The 14,140-nt window shown below is 43.4% G+C and overlaps 1 protein-coding gene across 2 annotated transcripts in view; it reads right to left on the bottom strand.

Moving 5' to 3' along the window:
* The window catches only part of SEC14L1 (SEC14 like lipid binding 1), a 41,981-nt gene extending 32,433 nt beyond the window's left edge, over positions 1 to 9,548 (bottom strand). Inside the window, exons 1-2 of one of the 2 annotated variants that reach the window (XM_040579557.1) lie at positions 9,462 to 9,548; positions 7,952 to 8,042 (exon numbers count right to left, since the gene is read on the bottom strand). In XM_040579557.1, coding sequence (XP_040435491.1) covers positions 7,952 to 8,014 — 63 coding nt within the window. In that variant the 5' untranslated portion in view covers positions 8,015 to 8,042; positions 9,462 to 9,548. The remainder of the gene's footprint in view (positions 1 to 7,951; positions 8,043 to 9,461) is intronic. The other variant, XM_040579566.1, reaches the window with a different exon arrangement.
* Between the last annotated feature and the right edge of the window lie 4,592 nt (positions 9,549 to 14,140).

The following is a 14,140-nucleotide window of genomic DNA, read 5'->3' as shown; positions in this document are numbered from 1 at the left end:
CCAAACTACATAACTCTGCAGACTTAAGATATTTAACTTCATAAATCTGACTGTGACAAAGTCTTGGAATGCTAATTTAAGAGAACCCAAACATACATAATCAAGAATTAAACCAGTTTAAGAATTTGTTTTTAATACAAGGTAGCTTCTCTTTGCTCCCTCCCACGATCACTCTGCTGTCGCCAGAGTTAAAGCTGTCAGGTTTCAACAGCCCTATGCTATTTTTATTTTCAGATTTATTGATATATAGTCCCCAAACCTAATTATCATAAAGTAAAACCCAAGAGGAATCCAAGATTGAAAATGTTCAAATCTGAATACAAAGCAAGAAAGCCAACCACTCAGCTCACATACCACCCCACCATTAGATTGCATAAAATAATATTTTCTTTCATTTTTCTAAAAAAAAAAAAAAAAGGACAGATAACCCTTTCTGCAAAAGCAACTCACAGAACCCACAACTCCAAGCAATTAAGCACAATTTAAGCAAAAAATAGTTTACACTGCTACCAGGCCTGAAGACTGCTGAATCAAGTATCTAATGGGCCCTTCATTTACTGTTACAGCAACGGGCTTTGGCATTTTTCAAACTGCAGATCCCTAATTATTTCCCCATAGAACCAAGGGCTCCCACAGGGCAACATGTACCAACAAATGCCCTGCTGACTTGCTTGCTTTCTTGTGGCCAGCTGCCATCAGCTCGCTAACAGCGCGGGAGGGGATGAGCACCTGCTCCCACATGGGTGCTCACCAGCCTGAAGCGAGCCTGGTGAGGAAACCAAGCTAACAAGGTATTTATTTTCCCTTCTTTCCAAGACAGCTTTTGACCAGCCTATCTCCCTAAATTGGCTTGCTGATGAAACGTGTCTTTGCAAGAAAGCAACAAGAGCGAGCTGGTACACCAGCTTTACCGTCATGGGAAACCACACAGTTGGTGATGTTTCTCTGCCCCTTAGAAGACAGAGCCCATGAACCACAAGCTGAAAACCTCTGTGGATAGGGCTGAAATCGGCACTGCACAAGCAAAAGCAATGCAGAGAACAGCCAAGACCTTGAGACTTGATCTCAAATTTTGATGGCTCATTGCTTGCTTGTACTCTTTTGGCAACGCTGCCCCACACCGCAGTGGAGCCCAGAGGATGCCAGCCGGTCCTTCCAACACAAGCTTCCACCAGCATGGTCCCTGGCATGACTCTCACCTCAGACATCACCGATAACAACTGAAACCAGCTGCATGTGAATCGACTGTGAGAAAGCTGAATTATATTACCTGTAATAGGCCTTACCCAACATTACTTAACCTGACCTGTCTTAACTACAGCACAGAAATGAGATAAAAAGTTAATAATTCAGCTTAACAGCCTAGTTCTTCATTTAGAATATATACACAGTAGTTTTAAACTACATGAAAAATTGGAAGACATTCACTTGGGAGAAAAGAAAATAGACCATTTAAGACTAACCTGTAATTAATTTTAACTTGAGCTAATTAAGAGATTTCCATGCAGATTCTCAGAAGAGTCATTCTATATTCAGAGCACAACAGTTTTAAGATCACATTGCTGCCCTCCTTCTAGAAAAAAACTGAACTCAAACCGAGTGCAAAGCAAAACCAGTCTTGGTTACAACGAATAACCCTCAGTTCCGTGTTCGTTCAAAGTCTGGACTCTCGAGTGAACGCACGCTTTATGGAAAGCCCTCAGGGGGTGCCTCCAATCCCTCAGGCTCTCCTTCTACTCCCCCCTTTCGTGGCGTGCTTGTTGGCAGAGCTGCTCAAACTTTCTGCTGCAAGAGCTCCGCATGAACGGGACGCGCCGATCGCTCGAGCTGGAGGTGCACACAGTGGCCATACCATACAGAAACACCTCACACGACACACAGCTGAGGTCTCTGATCTCCAACTCCTGGCTTCTCATTGGACATGTTTTTATAATTGACAAAAAAAAATACACCGTATCTCCTTCCCACAGGGGTGGAGGGGGGCAGGGTTTGAAGGTTCTTACACATACATCTTAATGGCTAACCACAAGTTAAATTACGGGCATGAAGTTATATACCTTTTCCAGATCGTAACTGAATATCATGAGTGTCTAGGACTCTGCAGAACGTGTTAACCACTTCCTTTCTGCCAGGTTCCCACATGTTTAAGAGTTTTCGCTCAAAGGCAACGTCACTTGGCTGATAAACAGACCCTAGTGCAGCACTGCGCACCAGCCTCAGAGCTAAAACACCTGCAAAGCGTGAAAAGCTTGGAGTGCTTTCAGAACAAAGCAACAAAAATGGGTTTGCTACTTTTTTTTTTTCTTCCATTGACACCTTTCACAGTTTGACAGTAGTGGTAGTTTAGCTTTTAAAGTGTAAAAGACTTGTTAAAAAAAACTCACTAAAAGCATTTGGTGAAGAAGAGAACTGCAGCTGTCAGCTACAGTCAGGTCATGTGTTTGCCCACAGAAAAAAACAGGAAACAGCTAGCCACGGAAATATCTAAGCAGGCCATGAAACAACAAGTGAATTGCACAGTAAGCAGGCTGCTAAGTCAACATTTTTCCCTAGTGCTCAGCTTAACTCTTACATTTGTTAACCGCGGCTCATTCCAAACAATTGGGTCAAAAATTCGCCAGAAAATCCATACAAACACTGTTCCACTGCAGTTTTACCAACACGTTTCCATCAGTAAATAAGCCTGAATTTTCAACAAAGACAGGAAGCAAAGGAGATGAGAGTCTGGGAGTCACGCAGCAGAAGGGAGAACAGCTGAGCAGGCTCGGCAGCGGACACTGTTTGCTCCCTTCCCCAGGCTTTAAGCATCCAAGACAAATCCTCAAGAAGGTGTACCGTGCCGAGGGGATAAATTACTTCTCTATACATTTAAAGCCTACTCTGTGCTTTCAAAAGCACTTGGGGAATGTCTTCTTTTTCTCTCTGGCCTCTCAGCACCTCTCCACATGGTGTGTGGAATGCATTTTTTCCAAGAGAAAGAAAATGAGACTATAGAAGGAATAAAAACTGTAGGGATTTATGAGCAGGTGTGACACTTGATAGAGTTATTCTTTCTAAATGACATTTTAAAGTAATAACCTTTACAATGAAGATGATGTACTGCCTGATCAGGAAACTCATTACAATCTAGATCAAGGGATTATACTTTGATTTTTCCATCTGGAAAAACATAATTTTTTTCTAATCTACTCTATCATTGAAGCATATTCATGCCATATACAATCTTATTACTTTCCTGTAATTTAGGGATAGTTTCATTCACAGAGAATTACGCATTACCTTAAATGCCATTTTTTTCAGATCTATAAAACCAAAGCAAGCCAGGCAGTCTGTTGTCCACATGCAGCAAATCTGAACCATTAAAATTATATTGTAAGGAAAAAGGCACTACACATTGTACTTACTGAGAAAGATTTATACTTTAGATATTCCACCAAGACAAAGGGAAAACAGGAGACCATTTTTTTTTTTTTGTAAGTATTTTGATGAAAATACATAGCTTGGAAGGAAGTAGTCTCCAGCGTCAAGGCAGCGCAAGATTAATTGCAATTTTGACTTTAAAATAAAAATTAAATGCATTTTTCCACAACTGCAAGCTCCTGACAGTGATGACTAATTTACTTACAGACTTCTCTTCATACTTTGGCACCAGTGGAAGCTGACAAATGCCAGGAACTTTAACAAAGTGGAAACATTATTTTAGGTATTCAAAAGACTGCAAAATACCTTTGAAAGTCTGCCTCCTGTCACTGGCAGATTTGAAAAACAGTCATTTTCACAAAGCCACAAGTTCTTAAAACTTACATCAATGTGACTAAATGTAACAGGACAGGTTCAGAGCACACTTTCTGTATTCAGTCACGTTACTATTCATATGTATTTCTGAAACTAATTTGTGGCTGTAAATAGGACATTTTCTAAATGGTCTGAAAAGCAATAGATTTTCCACAGAGCTTCCAGAAACTACAAAAGACCCCTCTAGTCAATGGTTCAATTCAATGTGGTTTTTTTCCCCAAAAAATCGTACTTCTTTTCAGTTTGCATAAATTCCACTCTTGGAATGCCATAGCAGCTGATTATTCATTATTTAAATTTACTTTGGAAATTAAACGCAAGGGACATTTTCTAATGCATGTCAAGACTGAAAATGAGCTGTGAATCTCCAAAGTTAATTTTAGCCTCATGTGTGTTAAGAAAGATTCAAGTTCTTAACTGCCTTTTAACACTAAAAACTACTTATTCAGCAGAGTCCCTATGTTAATTTAAATGTAGACCTCTTTAAGCTAAAATAAAAAATTGAATCTATACTCTTTAAAAGTTTTATAAAAGCAGCTTCTCAGTTTTTCTCCAATATATCGAACCTTGGTAACTTGACAAGCAATTCTAAGTAAACAGTCACTTTTCTAGATCTCAGCTGCTTCCAGCATTACGTAAACTTCAACATGAACAGGAGGAAAAACGAGGCAAGATTCTATTCAGTCTGCTAAACAGCTGTGCAAGTTGTTGTTTTGGTTTCTTTGGTTGTGTTTTTTTTTTTTTATATATATATATACACACAGTTTTCAAGAAGTTGATTATGACAGATGTGTCACAGAGCAGCCAGAAGGCACCATGTCAGCATTGGTAACCATTTGGCAAAATCTGTTGCCTGTGATAGGCATGTCAGACCAAAATGCAGTAATTTGGAGCCTATGATTCTAGAATCTTTTCAAGTTCAGAAGACAGTTTCATTAAAATATTTGCATGCAGTTCTTACTGTTTTTAAAGCAACTTACAGTATCGCCTGGAACACACGATTTGCTAATACAAGGAAATCTTCAAGGCAAGTAACATATTAGATTTCATGTAGCTTGCCTTTACTGATAAGGGCAGGCAGGAAGCATCAGCGATGGACCTCCTGACTCTGTATTAACAGTACTTCACCAATTCTCTCGCTGACTTGAAAGATAAGGGGTTGTGCCTTCAAGTACGTTGTCATAGAGATACATTAAGAGTTCAACAGATGATTTTTGGATTTCAGTGGAGGAGCATAAGAGAAACTTATTTTCAACACCAGTTCAACTTAGAAAAAGAATTTTCACTGTGTCTATTTTAAAAGTCTTTATATCGTAATTGCCTGCAAAACACTTGTCTTGTCAACCTTGGTTTAGATCACAGTGGAATTAAATCCATTTTTTTGTCTTAATAAAGCTGCACTCAGCCCTCACAGAGAGAAAAAAGTTCTCTCAAAACACACTAGGGCAGCATGAATGGAATGCTGATTGTACTTTATTCTCCCTCAAGCACCTCTTTGAAACCCAGGAAAGGAAATGTGGGCATATAGGAAATCTGTAGTGTAAATGACCCATTCTGCAACTGGCATTCACTCAGTTGCTTGTAGAAAAGAATTTTATGCTGACTTTTCTGCCTGAAAGCTAAATATTAGTTTGACTTAATGAGTTCCAATTTGTAATTGGAACATGTATCATCCAGGAAATCTTTACAGTCCACGTGGGCTTCACTGACACTGATCTTCATTATTACTCTATAGAGTGGAATTACCTCCAGTTCTGTGAAACTTGCAGGGAAGGGAGAACAATTTTCCAAATAAAATTTTTTAAAGTACTCAGCACCTTAAGACAAAGATGAGATCCCACACAACAAGACCCAGGCTAGAAACAGTGATTTTTTTTAATTTTTTTTTTTTACGCAATTCATAATAAAGAACACTGCTGCCACATTGGCCAAAGGTTTCTTCAAGAGGCTTTTTACTGACAGCTGAGTGTCTCTGGTGTGTGGGTTTAAATCTCTATTTGAGGACGCATATTCTCAAAGGCTGGGTGCAAATAAAAGAGAGGGATAGAGAAAAATCAAATAAAATGCATAGTGTTACAGTCATTTGTTGAGTGCTTTAAATTCAAGCTTGGTATATACCAGCATGTGTTCCTCATTTCAGATGAGCTGCTGGCACCGTTAAAATAACATTATAGCACTTTTTTGTTAGGAATGTGCTACATAGTACTTCCACTTTAGTGAGCACAAAATTTGACAGGAATATTCCTTCCAGAAATACTTCATCAACTTAGGCAATCGCTATTCAATCAAGGGAAAACAGAAACAAAAAGTTTCAAACTATCCTATACTGTTTATATTCTTTAAAGAATTTGGTTTATGGAGGTACTCTTCTACATACTTCAGAAAATGCATGAACAGTTTTGATAAGTCACTATGAGGAATTTTACATGGTTTAAAAAACCAGTAACAGAAGCAACATGGCAGGAGAAGGAGGTTCATCCAGTGATCACATTCTGAACAAGTTCAAGTGGTAACTCACTGCCTTGACACAGATTAAATAAATCATATGTGTTATTGCTAATCTAAACTTCCAGTCTAAGAAAGCATCCTGTTCAGCTGTTTCTTTTTATAAAGATTCTTTCTCCTCTTAGTTCGCTGTTTTAATTTTTCAGCTATTGTTTTATCCTAGTTGCATAGACAGTATAGCCTCTTTCTCTGCAAAGGAGAAAAGCGTTCATGTAAGAAAAGACTTAATATTTGTTAAAAATTATTCTTCAAATGTTATTGCCAAGACACAGTTTGAGAACTCAAAGTTAATATTAATAGTCAGAAGTATTTCTAATTAAACCCAATAAAGCATTGCAAAAAATCCTCATGTCAGCACTTTGAATCAAAATACCCTTAAAGAAATAACTTAAAAGAAGAATTTTTGCCTTCAATTCAACAGCAAGGCAAAGACTTGTCAGTTCAGCAAACAGCCAAAGAATTTTGTCGAAGAAACTCATTTTGGTTGACTGATCTAAGAACCAGTATACTTCACTGCAAGCTAGTTACACGCAGAACCAAATGTAAAGTGGAAACCACCTGAACCCTACCTGTCAGAGTGTGGTAAAATCCTAAAAAACCTTAAATGCATCACAGTCAGATTCTTCACCACTCATGAAAGTAACCACTCTCCACCTTGAAGTGTTCACAAGACCAAGACCTGCGTGTGTAATACTGGAGGCAGCTTTAGAAATAAGACAAAAAGAAACGGAGGTATTCCCTGCGGAGTGATCTAATCCTTTTTTGCCCTGTGACTGTGAAGGATCACTTCTGTAAGGAACTCTGCACGCCAAGCCATGTGATCTACCCAAATATTTACACTATGAACTCTATTAAAACTTTCCTCTGAAGCCATTAAACATAGCATTTTCAGAAAGTGAAACAAAACAATTACTATTTAGATTATTACTTAGTTTTAACTGATTTTATCAGGTAGCTGACCTGACTGCTCTCCCTAACTCATGAGAACCACACAGTTGTCATTTTGGCTGAATATATTTAGAAATCTCAAATACCTACTTCCCTTCTGGTTTTTAAAAGAAAAAATAAGAGGGCGGGGGGGTGGGGAAGAGGGAAAGAAAAGTGAGCCCAATTAGGATTTTGTTGTTACTATTTGTAACATTAGCACACAAATTGCCAACCATACGCCCAAGAGGCTTTTTGTTCATCTCTGCCCTCCCTAGCAGTCTTCTTCCCCCCTGCCCCCCAGAATATTACCAACACTCAAAACGCTTTCTCCTCTTTTGATCAGGCTTACCCTTGCTTTCATGGTCTTCTCTGTGCTCTCTAGTCTGATGAATAACAACAACAACCTTTTAAACAACATCCTCGATGCTTTCTCCCATACTAGTCTACCCCCAGTAATCAGCTGGGAAGTATGGTTCAAGCCTACTTTTGCTGTAACTTAAAAAAAAAATAATCTAAAAACTACATCTAAACTTTGGGTGAAAGAGAGAACACATTCTGCAAAAAAACCCATCAGGTAGAGAAGCCACCATTAAAACATAATGCCTCTCATTTTGTATATTGTTTCAGATTTGTACGTTCCACAGTACCTATCAAACCGGGCCAAGTACTTTAGTGATGCCAGTAACCATCAAGGAAGGAAATTACAGCAAAAATTAATACTTACAGCCATAATTAACTCAAAAGGGTGTTTATACACCCGTACGGGGGATTGATACTTCTGTACCATAGCTGCAGTTCGTAAGATCAACTCAAACCTGAAAAAGAAATTTTTAAAGCCATCTGTCAAGTGTAGGAAGCCATTTTCAATCTTCTCTTACAATTGTTCCATGCATGGTACCACGCTAACAATTCTACAGGAAATCCTTCACGATTCTTTGATGACCTTTTTTGGAGGGAAGATGCAATGGGATCTAAAAAAAGCTATGTATATTTTTGTCAGAAATGCCTTATCATTTCTTCCAAAGACGATGCCTAATTAACTCATTTTCAGTCCAGCTTTAGTAACAAATCTTCAACACCTTTCATGACTCTTCATCAGGATGGTGAGGCTTCCTGCGTGGCTGAGAACCAAACACTGACACGCACCAGCTAAAGGCAGAAAAGCATTGCCCAGTCCCCCAGCAAGGGAAGTGGGTTGCCTTGCCTATAGGTCATCCTGAATTGGGACTGGCTTAAAAAAAAAGTAAAACAAAAAAGGAGGTTAAAAAATATACCAAGCGCTAAAAAATCTTGCTTTTAGAAATAAAGAAAAAAAATGGATCACTACAGCACACTGATACCAGGCATTCCTCCATCGTTTCCAAATCAAATTAATCAAGAGTTTTGCGAGAGAAACTCGAGAGAGAGCTGGGGAGAAAAACTTCAGAGAAACTACAAACATTCCAGCCGACGTCCAGAAAACATTCCCCGGCAAAACGGAGCGGTGACCCCCCGGCTCGGTGGCTGCTCTCCCCGGCAGCGTGTGCCCCGAACTCTCCCGAATGCCATCACATCTATTGAAAAACACCGGCAGCAGCGCCGGCAGACGCCACCACGGGCTGCCAGCCAGACTCATTTTAGCGAGAAATGGGTTTATTACAATAAGTTAGTTTTATTGGGTTTTTTAATGGGCTCTGGCGTTACCGGCAGCGCTGCGGGGCACCGTCAGCGGCTCCGGGAGCGGGGCACGGCAGCTCCGCGGCCAGCGGCACAACAAAGTTCACCCGACCGCCTGCTCAAGAGCGGAATTTACCCATGACTACCCCGCATTTACAAAAAACACATGATTCGGCAAAAAAAAAAAAAAAAAAAAAAAAAGCCGCAAACCTTCCCTAATCCTTGGACAAAAAGAGTTACACAACAAAGAAACTCAACGTTCCCCGCACCGCCCGCCCGGCCCGCGCCGCCTCCGCCCGCCCGGCACCTGTAACAGCCCCGGGGCGCCCGGCCGCCCCCGTCCCGCGGGCCGTTAGCCCCCACACCCCCCGGGAGCGCCGCTCGCCTCTCTGCGCCCACCGGCAGCGCGGAGGGCAGCGGGGAGGGTGCTGCGGGGGACAGCAGCGGCGGAGGGGCTGAGGGGAGGGGGCGGCGGGGCCGAAGGGGCTCCGGGGGAAGGGAGGGGGAAGCGCGGGCGGCGGGGCACGGGGAGGGGAAGGGAGGGCGGGGGGGGCAGGTACCGGCGCGGCGCCCCTTACCGCCTCCCGTCACGACGGCCGGCCGCGCTCTGGCCTCATGCCGGCACGGGGCAGCGCCGCCGCCAGTTCCGCCGGGGGAGGGGCGGGGCCGCCGCCGCCAGTTGATAGTGGTGACAGGGCGCGGGGGCGGAGCTTGGCCCCCGGCCAGGCGCTGCGCATGCGCGGCCCCGCGGCGGGGAGGCGAGGGCGGGCGCCGTCTGCCCGAGCTGCCGCTGCGCCTGCGCGCTGGTTCCGGCGGGTGGGGGAGGGGGGGGGCGGCGCGGCGCGGCGCATGCCCAGTGCGGGGAGCGGCGAGCCCTGGGCAGCGGGCAGGGGGATGGCGCTCCCCCGGGCCCGCGCACCCAGCAGACAGGCCCTCGTACAGGCACCCGCGCCTGTCATACGGGCGCCGACACCCCTCAGACACAGACGACTCACACAGGCACACGCTCCCCTCGTACACGCGCACCCCTCATAGAGGAACACGGACCTGCGGGGTGGGCAGCACCGCTTCCCTCAGCCCCTCACTGAGCATCACTTCGGTCCTAAACCCTTCCATGCTCCCCCCAGCGCAGGGGTTTGGCAGATGGAGCCCTCCTGGAGCAGAGGCCACAGGTCCGCCTGGGCCTGGGGCTCCTGAGGGGCTCGGGGTGGGTGCTGGGTCGGGTGGGAGACGGGTGAGTTTAGGGAGCCATGCTGGGGCTGAGGTGAGCGTAGAGGAGGGCAGCGGCCGTGATGGCACCGGGCTGCAAGGAGCAAGCGCGGGAGAGAAGCTGCCCCGAAGGCCTGGCTGGGACATGGTTACCTCTCCTGACAGGGCGGAGAGCTGCCACCCAGGATCACAGCAGTGTCTCCTGGATGAAGTACTCTGTGGTTTCATTAGTAGTGAGCAGTCACCCTGCTTAGGCTGATCACGAGGAGGTGCCGATCCCACCCCGGGGGCGCAGAGGTGCAGGCCAGGGCAGCGGCACCCACCCGAGCTCTGCAGGCACACTGCTCTGCCCGCAGGCCTGCCTCAGTCACCGCTCGAGCATCTTCTGCCTCTTGTCTGTCTTCAGCCAGCTGTCACCCAGGCTGGGGTGCTCTGCGGTTTGGGATAGTTGAAAGAGTTCAGTCTTGGACCATGTCTAGCATGGTTTAACTGGGATGTACTAAAAGCAAGAAATACAGTTCAGTTTTGTATGGTACCAGTACGTTACAAACCCGAGTTAAAATAAGGACTTGAAAAGGCCCGTGCCTCTGCTCCCTTCAGTGACTCCATTAAGGCAATTTGTTTACCCAGAACATGTTTTATTACTGGCTTACTCCCTCAGAAACTGAATCTTTCTACTAAAATTTAGAGTCATTATCCTGTTCTTTTGGTGCAATTCTTTCTCTAGGAAGGCTGAATTTGTGGTTACTATTGAGTGATTCAGCTACAGTTCTTTCTTACACAAACCATATGTCTTAAAGCTAGTCAAGAATAATCTGTTGTCTGATCTGAAGCTAGTTGTTGCAAGAAGTTGTTTAATGTGTTGAGAAATTGTTCCTCTGAATCTGGTTTCTGCTGTGGCACTTGGCCAGTTGCCTTCATGTAGCTGAAGATAACTAGTTAATCTAGTAACTCTGTAATTAGAATTAGTTATCTGATTGATACTGCCTGCCATTATGCCTGTAACATCCTTTTCCTGCTGCGAAAGCCTGAGATATAATCCTACCGGCATAACAGGGCGAGGAATTTACACCCACTCAGATTCCTCTTTGTTCGTAACGTTCCTCTCTAGATTCTGGGAAATGTTTTAATTCTTCCTGACTGCCACTATTCTACTTAACCAAATGGCCATATAACCAGAAAAGCTTTATGGGGGCTTTTAAAGGTATTCGGAGTTTATTGATAGAGTGAAAGCATTAAAGTGAAAGTCTATTATTTCATGTCTAAATCAATCATCGTAGGTATCTCACCTGTTTTCTGCAGAAACAAAAATCTTGACAAGATAGACACAGAAGAGGAAAGCCATATGTTTTTAAATTTTTCTATTATTGTTTATGTTCCTGTTACCTTTTCTCTTACAGAAGCTCCAGCAGTGCATCGTTAGAAGGAATATAAATGAATAAATGGGTGGGTGAAATGTTTAAGGAAAGCTGTGAGGCATGCTGAAGACTGAAGCCCAGAGGACAGGCTGAAAGTGCAAACCATTCAATATTTTCAGAAAATGAGCAATGCAGCTTGCTAGATAGGAAGGGAAGTTGGGCCTGAGGGAGGTTATGCAAGGTCGGCCACTCCCCACCATCTGAATGCTTTACTGGATTGCATTCCTTCACGAACTTGGGTTACACAACTAAAACCCCAGCCATTTATCTGGTTTAAGGCTATATTGCTGTGGAAATAATGGCAACTATTGGTAGTCAATCCTTTATTATTAATAATAACTAACTTAAAGTACAATTGCCTGGGAGCCGTGCAGGGGTGAGTGTACAGGAAAGGATTCAAAATGCCTCCAGGCCTTGCTGTAATTCGGTGCAAGCCCCTGGAATTTCAGCAGGCAGAGACTTGCTCTGGTTTCTTTTCTCTGCATCCCAGAAAGTGAATAAAAGCAAAGTGGTCCTGGCTTCCTACTGTCCCACAGGTCTCATCTTCACAGCTTTTGTTCTAAAGAGAGGATATTGTTGGAGTTCTCAATGAGAGAGAACGTGCATTCATTCAAGGTCTTGCTGCTGAGCTGTATGTTTATTAAAAGTATGTGAAAGAGGGATGAGCTTTTGAATTCAGATATACTGAATTCTTCAAGAGCCATTCCCTAATAAATCAGTCCCATCTGAGTTAGAATTTTTTATGCACCGCTGGCTACATTGAAATAAATGCCTGCTTCTTAAACCTTTAAAACCATGAAAAAGGTCCCAAGTGATAACATTTCCAGCTAAAATAAGCATGATGACTGACAAACAGCTAATGGGACAGAGTTGTGCCCTGAGGACATGCGATTCTGGTTTACACAGAGTTGTTATTAAATGCCTTATAAGTACTTAACTAGGTATCACAATTTTTTCTTTCCCATGTCGGTCTAGGGAGCCAGTATCTGGTGGTGCTGGATATGGGGCGCTGTGAATTCTGTCACTCCTTTACTCTTAGAACTAAAGTAATGGTGACACTCAAGTTCAGTCCTCCAGACACATACCTGAATGCACTCATCATACAGCTGTATGTATTTTTGTAAGCTCCCTGTATAGCCCATGCTGGGGAAATGGTACACAGGAGGAGAAATTTCTCCATGTGTCTCTGGAGATCTTAAAGCCCTTTGTAAAGGCAGGGAAGATACTAATAATCCCAATATGCAGATATAAATATTGTGGGTCACCATAATTTATTTTTTTTTGCTTTAGGCAAAGTCATGCAGTAAGCCAGTATGAAAAAGCACAAACCAGAGCTCTTCACTTCCTGGGTGATCCCCTTGTTCCCAAACCCTGCTGCCTTTTAGCTCCGTGGTCGTTTTCCACCACTGAGAAGATTGGGAACAGGGTAAAATATCTCCAGACCGGCCTGTGTTCAGAAAGGTGATGTTAATGTACAAAACCTAGATGGCATTGAACTCTTGTGCTGAGATTTTTATTCGGGATTAAACTGGCCTTAGTTTACTGTAGTTTAGTGCTGTGTAAGTGGTGTATTAACTTTATACCATTATTTGATTCATCTGGACTTTCCCACATGTCACAGTGTAGAAAAGCCTTAAATTACCTTGTGGACTGGAGCCCTTTGTGTTTTGATGCCACTAACAGTCAGAAACATATTTTTTTTCCTTTCTTCTCAAGGGACTGATAGGAAAATTGAATTGTAGGCTGGGAGCTGGCCAGAGATACCTGCTTCCCGCACTTGGACTCCAGCAGCTGGCATGAGAGCACAGGCACCACTGACATAGCAAAATAGACAAACATTAGCAAATAGGACTAAATCTTGATTCATAAAATACATTAATTGGGATGAGCACGCGGAAAGTATTCCAGCCCTTTATTCACATCCTCTCATTGCAAAGACTGTAGCCACAGGAGGCATTCTGCATCGAATTCAGTGTCACCGCCCATAAGCAGTGTGCTAAAGCAAAAGTGAGCAGGTGGTGCAGAGGGGGCTGCTAGTACAGAAATAATTAAAGCCTGAGGAGCTAGTGGAGTGTATGTTTTGGATGAAGCATCAAATCCAACACTCATACTGATACCCGTGTTGGATATTTGTAACACCCAAAAGGTTGATAGCACAGGCTTCTTTGGGGGAGTGTGCAGAGGCAGAGACATCCTTCGGAGCTCCTGTGGGATTATTTTATCCCTCAGACATCAGGAGGTGGCACAGGGTGGGGAAATGTCAAAGGGAACTCAGCCCCATGACCTTTTTTCCAGTATAAAGGGAAAGCCACTCGGATGATAGCTTATTTGCTGGGGTACATGTTCATAATACAGGGGGGTGGAGCTGCAAGCAAGGAAGGGTTTACTGGGCTGTTGGGAATGCCCAGCTTCTCTAATTGCCTTTGGAAACACCGCTTGTGCCCATGTGCCACTGCCTGGGAGCCAGCTGGTACCTGCTTCACAGTGAACAGCCTGTTAACAGGCTTTAAGTGAGTTAAAGGACTGCCTGGATCTCATCAGTTCATTAATAACAATTTTCAATCCTTAGAAAATTATCAGTCTCAGTCAAGAGGCACAGCAAATACAACGATGAGTAAATGCCCTATAAA

This window comes from Falco naumanni, chromosome 1 (assembly GCF_017639655.2).
Source record: "Falco naumanni isolate bFalNau1 chromosome 1, bFalNau1.pat, whole genome shotgun sequence".
Lineage (NCBI taxonomy): Eukaryota > Metazoa > Chordata > Aves > Falconiformes > Falconidae > Falco > Falco naumanni.
This window is presented reverse-complemented; position numbering and strand designations above follow the sequence as displayed.